Raw genomic sequence first — 7,723 nt, 5'->3', positions numbered from 1 at the left:
ATAAATATTTAGCTTTTTCTACTTGTGTGTATATTTAGAGGCATGTCTAAAAATACAGATAACTTTTTGTACCTCAAATTTTAATTCAGTGGAGGTTGAAATATATGATTTGGGATATACTTCCTGACTACATAAGACTACGTTGTTCCTCCAGGTGTGGAAGAACATCTGTGTTATCCTGAAGTCTTTAATTATGTGATCACTTACTGTTTTTTTCCCCTCCCTGGAATCCTTGCTTTACCTGTTATGTAGAGCATAGTATATGCACTTAATGAGCAGCTGTTCGGTGTTTTTGTTTTCTCCTCATTAGATATGTGTCCTAATGCTCACTATTAACTGTTGCTCTGAAGTCAGAAATCTGAATTTCTTCCTGGGTTTTTGCTTCGATATAATAGGAGAGTGTCTGAAATTTTGTTCTTTTTATCACGCCTGTGTGAGAAGAAAGATTATATTATCTACACTTTATGGATGGAGAAACACAAATCCATCAGGCTTCTATAATGTGATTCTTCAGGTAACTCAGGGTACTGCATGCCATTTTAGGATTTTAAAGCGTAGCTCCCATAGTCTCCTTCTGCATCTGTGAATGTTGAAGACTTTTGCAAATCAGTCCTGCATAGACGGGGCATCCAAAAAAGATACCATAAAAGAGAGAGGTTGGTTCAGATGACTTCCTGGTATCTCATAGCATTTTTGTGGCAGAGACGGAAATAAAAATGCTGTTCTGCATGGCAGTTATTTTTTTGGTTACGTTAATTATGAGACTGTTTTCTTTCTACAGCTTCAGTCTTGTTTTCTACCTCTCTTCTGTCTGTGTAACAAATGATATAATGCTTCAGGTGTATCTTGTGCATTGAATGAGTCATGGCCTGTTGGGGGTGATGGGAATAGCAACATGTAGTCATGTTGTAACGCATATGCAATGTGAACTGAGCTGTTGGAACAGACCACATAGCTGTGTCCAAACTTTTCAGCATTTGATGTAGCAACTGTAATGTTCTCTTTATAGTGTGTTTCTTTGCTCTTAATTGAAATGTGAAATGGTATTAACTGGAAGGCTCATAAGAAGAAAAGGATCTTCCTGCTCTGCTGTGTCTGCCTCTTTGTATAATATGTGGTGGTTTTCTGGATAGACTGTTGCTGAAAAGGGGAGAATGCGATGCTTGGCCAATAGGTTTCATGTCCTCATTGCTAGCAGAAGTGTTGGGTTGAATTTTAGGCTCTGGAACAAGCTGTTAATAGTGTTGGAATATATGGGGAAGAGGAAAGTAATAAAATAAAAATGTTCACTCGAAGTGAGAAGGAAAAAGACATCAATTTTTTGTAGCTAGAACATTAAAGCTGTTCTCTATGGCTTGAATACAATCCTCACTGAAGTGAGGATAAAAATGATACTTAAATCTTGCAGGGATTTTTTCCCCTTCACTTTTAAGCAAAACCGTAATTCTCATTTGATTTCTTACAATTAAAGCAGTGCTGTCTTTATGGTAAAACTAATTTTCCACTGGAAAGGACAGGTAAGTAGAGTGTGCCAATCTGCTACTGTGAACATGTCTACGCAGTGTATTGCAGAATGGGATGCAAGATCACTCTGGCCAGTGCCAACTAGGCTGATACGAGCAGGCAGTGCTTACTAGCTTTGGTTCAAGACAGCTTGTGAACCTTCTGTAAGCCTGTGCATCATCTACTTAGTTGCCATTTTGTCAGAGGTCACCTACAGAAGTGAAGGATAGAATGTAGAGGTGTGCTAGAGAATCACGACTCGCTAGCAAAACTTGGATGGTTTCATTTATAATTGTAATTCAGTTGGTTGTTACGGCAATAGAATGCCGTTGTATTTGACATTTTCTACTTTCCCTTTTATCCAAATGTGATGTCTGTCAGGGTACTTGTTTTTCTTCCATAATAACAGTGACCTTTATTGAAAATTGTATTACTGAGTATAATTAGAGATCTATTTGTTGGGGAGATTTGCCTTTTTAAACTATCATAAAAAAGTACAAAACCATAATACTAGCATGTGTTGAAGTGCGTTTTGGTGTTAACTTTGCATTAAGAGGATATAGTTGGCTTGGAACATCTGCACATTGTCCCAGCATTCAGCGTAATTAATGTATGTTGTGTCCATTGTACGCCGCATTATTTTCTCGCGTAAAAGTTGTTCTTTCAAAAATGGCTTGTTTGCTATTCTTAAGGCCTTGCTCATTACTTCAGTTTGAGTGCTACAGGCTGACATTGCTTAGGAGCGTGATCTTTTCTCTGTAACCTAAATTGCTTGTTTCTCTTGCAGCCTTTGGATATCCCTGATGGTCGAAGGGCCCCATTACCTGCTCACTATCGTAGTAGTAGTACACGAAGCATTGACACTCAGACTCCGTCTGTCCAGGAGCGCAGCAGCAGCTGCAGCAGTCATTCACCATGTGTCTCTCCCTTTTGCCCTCCTGAATCTCAGGATGGGAGTCCTTGCTCAACAGAAGATTTACTCTATGACCGTGATAAAGGTGAGAGTAGAATGGCCCACCTTTACCTATGGAAGGCATGTGGTGTCCTGCTTTTACAACTACCTTCATTTTACTCATTACATCAGTTCTTTTTTTGTTTTGTTTAATGGTTGTGGAGGGATTGAGGATTTATCTTAAAATTGGTTTTGTTTGTTTACATATCTTTTTCCCTCTTGTCTGTGAAACTTCACAAACATCTTCCATAAATACGTCAGAGGAGCACAGCAAACAGTCTTAACTATTTATGAAGATTCTAATGTGAAGAATTCAGACTGTAACACGTTTATGTTTAAAAAAGGTTTCAAGAAGGTTTGTGGCAGACTATATATTCATCATGGGTGAGTTACTTGCTGATCAAAATGGTGATGATGAAGTTTTGGACTGCTTTTAAAAGTATTTTGCTTCTGAACTCTTACATTCCACTTGAAGCTATTCAGTGAGGAGCTCAGATATGAGTTTGAACAATCTGATGGAGAGTAATTACTTGTCTGTGTATGTTGCATAACAGCCCAAAATTTCTGAATAATTTATGTATTTATATGTCAATATCCTGCATTTTTTCCGAAGTCTGTAAAATGTCATTTGGTTTTGTAGAGGGAGTAAACTGGAGTTTCAGTAATTAAGAGTTACTGACGGAACATGTACTATGAAAATACAGGCACCAGTGTAAAAAGACGGATTTTTTGGACAACTGTTCATTAATGAAATTATTCTTGGGCTTCTCGTCAGCTAGCCGGAGACATGGACTTTAGTTTGGAGGGATGCAGGGTTTGGGTGAAACATGCAAGCTAAGAGTAGTAAGTTTCACAGAGGAAATGAAAACTTTTAAGATTTAGCGTAGATTTATTAATGAGCTATTTTGAGGTTATAAGTAAGGTTAAGCTTTTTCTGTAAATATTCTCTGTTTAATAATTCTTAAAGTAATTTAGGAATAAGATTGGGGAGGGCAGCGGGAGAAATACTAGCTTTTCTTGGTTTCTGAAAAGTATTGCTTTACCATCTTGGATTTAAAAGGAAGTAGTGGAAAACAAATCCACCTGCCCAAATCCTGAATTGGGGGTGGGTGTGTGCACGCGTGTAAGTTAACCACATCAAAGTAGAAGTCTTAGCTCAACATGATAGTTGGCCATGCTCCAAAAATAACAGAGATATTAGCTGCCCCCCACCCTACTTCTCTTTCTTATAGTATGCATGTGAATTGTAATGTATTGTTAAGACTGAATCACTATAGAGACATCCACTAAAGTATTAGCACACAAAGAGACGTCTTGACAGGTAAATTTGTTCATATATGTGCTGATAACAAATGTAAGTTAAAAAGCAAGGAAATGAAAAGAATCATTCCTTTTGCAGTTAGTACTCAGTTGTCACAATAATTGGAATTTTCAGTCGTACTTCATTGGCAGTAGCGAGTGAAGACGGTTTGAAATAGTGCATCTAACCTCCTTAATGCTTTTCAAGGGTTTTTATCTCCTGTCTTGGATTTTTTGAACAGCTAATTGGAGTAAAATTTATTGCTGAACTTCACAATGAGTAGATACTTACTTGTGGATTTTGGTTTTAAGACTGCTTTAATGCTAGTTTTGTATCAAAAGTCTGCTTTAGTAGTAGCGTATAGGTGATGGTGATAAACAGCAAGCTTTGTAAACTTAATATAATTGCATTTTTAAATTGGTTTAAGTAAGGTGCTTAATACTGTGCTTATGAAAGATAAAAGCTTGAACTGCTCATCACAACTTCGTTCTTCAAGGACAAGACAGAAACTAGAAAAATGCGTAGCGGTCATCCAAGAGAAAGTAATTTGTTCAGAGGTTATAAAAGTATAGCGAGAAAGGTGCCTTTTACTCTCAGATCGTTAAGATCCCACAGGCCAGTTGTTCTGAATAAGAATGTTATCTTCAAAATAGTTACATTACAGATAAATGAGAGATATAGGTAGAAATTATGAGGGAATAGCAAGTTTTGAGAGACAGTTTATTAACATCTGTTGTGGATGTTAACTGCTTTATACAACAAAACTTACGAAGTTTTTCGCACCTTCATTTTAAAGGTTTTTGTGACGCTAGAATAAAACTGTCTTGAGTTTGCTGTGAGGCCTGTTAAGTTTTGAAAAATGCATTGTATAACCAAATGTAGACATTTTAAACCCAAGATATTTTTCTGTTACTTTCCTCAAGTTGAGGTTTTATTTTCCTCTCTATGGGAATAAGTTGGCTTTACCATTAAAAAACAAAATTATCAGCTTTATGAATGCTCCCGAGTGTGTTGCTGAATCGGAAAGGAAGGTTAGTAGTTTGTCTGAGAGACATGAGCAGCGAGAGGAGCCAGCACTCTGTACAGACACAGCACTGCTTTACATTTCTAAAGCATCTTTTATTTCTTGTGCAAAGCTGTGCTTTGGCCTGAGGCCCTCACAGCTGCTCTTTGGACGGTATCAGCTGTTTGGTTTACATTTCTGCAAGAAGCTGCTAAATCTATTGAATTTTTCAAAAGAAAGTGAAAGCTAAATTTCAGAAAAGGCCCACAATAGTGCTCTGAATGGAGCAGTGATACTAAGTGGTATTGACTGGAGCAGAGAGGGAAGGGTGGGAGAGAAGGTATTTTAATGGCACCTGGCTTTATGATTTTATTTTCAAATATCAGCCTATTGCAAGGCAAGTGACTGCCTTGCTGCATTAAAGCTACCGGTTTCACTAGATACGTTTTATGATACTCTAGTCCACGAGACTATAATTCAGAGTGCTACATTGCATTCTTAGCAGTTATGACAGAGGTAAAGTTCAAAGGCGTCCCAAGGTATAAGCAGATGAAATTTGGGGGTTTTTGTACAAAATAGATAGTATAACCTGTTTTTCAGGGATTTTGATTTAGGTGCTTTTGTGTAGCATTGTGTATTCCCACTGTTGCTAGCAGGCTGTTACAAGCAACACGTTCATGAAGATGATCTGAAGATACTTTTCAACGTCTGAGCTTCTGATTCATAGTTTTTAAAATGAAAATTGTATGTGAAGTCTTTGGATAGTCCTAAGAAACAGGTATTTTTGAACCTATCAAAACAAATCCCAAGGCTCACTGGCAAAGTTTCTTGTTTCCTTTAAGTTTTGTCTCTCAAAAAATTGTTTTCCAGATTCTTTTTTAGCTTGCCTCCTTTGTTGCTCTAATATATGCAAGCTAAAATTTGTGGTATTAAGTCTTCTGATTAAAATAGTATTTTTAGTGTTTAATTGCAATCTGAAACATTTTCTAGATAACAGAATATATCCATTTTGAATATTTATGTTTAGCAATTCTGTGTAATAAGGCTCCAAATTGTCTGCTCTGTGGTTATGGTAACAAAACTTACTTTAAAGGTTACATCTATTAATCTTCAGTCATTGTCACCTTAATGAAATTTGATTAGTCGGCTGAAATACACCAGCAGAGCACACCCTACTGGTGGAAGAGTGGGAGATGCAGACGTGTACTCTGACATGGAGGCTCATGCATTGCAGCCTCTGAGACAGTAAAAGAATGTGTAAATAGCACAGTTGGAGGATACACATTTGCGGTGTCATTAAGGATTAATAATGTGACAGTTTACCACTTAAGAGCTTACAGGATACACAAGTGGAGACTGGTTTAAGCTGTAAATTCCACCTCTTACCACTTTAACTCGTGGCCTGTTTTCCCAGTACCCTTCTGTTCTCGCACAGCTGCTGTACGTGTAAAACCAACACCAAGCTTGTACATGTGAGCCTCCTAATAACCACACGTATTTTTCAAATAGTAGTGTGGTGTGTGTTTGGTCAAAATGAAAAGATAACATCTTTGTAAGCTTTAAAAGCTGGAAGGGTAAAGAGAGAAACCGAATGGTTAAATTATGCAATATGATTTTTTTTTTTTTACTTGTTTAACAGCTGTCTTATATAGAAAGTTTCAGCCAAACAGGGCTAAATAAACCGAAAACTTGATTGAAAACTGAACTGGCTAGACAAGACTCTAAATCTTCCAAGAACTGACTTGACTTTGAATTCAGTTCGATTCTTTCCTTGGATGTACTTCCACCGTTTTCCACTATTTGGTGGAATGAACAGTAGCACATTTTATGTCTCAAATTTTTTAAATAGAAACTTGGATCTTCAATTTTAAATATTAGAAGGAGGAAACAAACTGTCTGGGTTCTGTTAATGATTTCTGTGTTTGGAATGAGCTGTGTGGGCCAACAGTGGAAAGATGCCAACGGGACCATCATGCTCCCAGCTTGGCAAATATCTGTATTGTCTCTAAGCTTTTTCTGCCTTCGTACAGTTAACACCTAAAATTCTGTAAATAGAAGTTCTGTGTTCACTCTACAGCAAGAAAGAGCTGAGGTTCACTTCAGTGTTTCTTTTTTCATATCTTTCATAGTAAATCTCCAAAGGGAAGCGTGACATTTGAGTTGATTTGTGTCTTGTTGTAAGAGGAAGCAGAGATGTTTCAAAACTTCTAATGATTAGCCTTTGTATTTGAGTCATGGTTACACAAAAGTTTATGTAGTTACTGTTTGCAAGCTGTTAAAGACAACCTTATATGCTTCAGTGAATCTAGATCATAGTGCTTGAAGCTCTGGTTGGTTTTCCACTGTTGCTGAAAAGGCACACGTGACCAACAGCAGAATAAACAAAGGCATCTGAGTTAAAAATGGTAGGGTACCCCACATCGGTGGAAAGACTCAAAAGGAGCTAAAGCAAGGGCAGTTACTTCTCTCCAAATAAGGTGTGTTTGTAAGTTGGGGGATCCTCTTTAACCTTGCCATTTCATTTCATTTTTTTAATTGTAAGCCCAAGCAGAGAATAGGGAGCCACTAATACTAGCCTGAGATAGATGTTGCTCTTTGAAAAGGTAGAAGCCACTGCAGAAAGCTAATTTTCTGTAATTATTTTTTGTATCTACTTTATTTCCTTAATGCATTGAATATCATGTTGTCAAGATGAGTGTTTAAAGTGAGCCCTTTCACAGTCTTAATTTTTCAAACTTCTGTGCTTCTGTCATTACCAGAGTTGAGCCTTCTCTCTTACATTTTCTGAGAAGTACAAAGAAATCTGCCTATTGCCTTTTGTCCTAGATCTTCACATCTTTAGTTCTAAGTGTGTCTAGTAAAGTATACACAGACAGCTAGAGTTACGAAGAATACCTGTATCATATAGTTAGTAGTAATGAGAGAATTGAATTGTGGAAGTTTTATTTTGGATACTAAAACAACT

At 37.2% G+C, this 7,723-nt stretch overlaps 1 protein-coding gene across 3 annotated transcripts in view; it reads left to right on the top strand.

The window, feature by feature from the left end:
* The window catches only part of GLCCI1 (glucocorticoid induced transcript 1), a 50,468-nt gene that overhangs the window by 40,154 nt on the left and 2,591 nt on the right, over nt 1-7,723 (top strand). For all 3 annotated transcript variants that reach the window (XM_009326108.1, XM_009326110.1, XM_009326109.1), the window contains one exon: nt 2,291-2,501. In XM_009326108.1, the coding sequence (XP_009324383.1) occupies nt 2,291-2,501 (211 nt within the window). The remainder of the gene's footprint in view (nt 1-2,290; nt 2,502-7,723) is intronic.

Source organism: Pygoscelis adeliae, unplaced genomic scaffold (genome assembly GCF_000699105.1).
Source record: "Pygoscelis adeliae isolate BGI_AS28 unplaced genomic scaffold, ASM69910v1 Scaffold15, whole genome shotgun sequence".
NCBI classification, from domain to species: domain Eukaryota; kingdom Metazoa; phylum Chordata; class Aves; order Sphenisciformes; family Spheniscidae; genus Pygoscelis; species Pygoscelis adeliae.
This window is presented reverse-complemented; position numbering and strand designations above follow the sequence as displayed.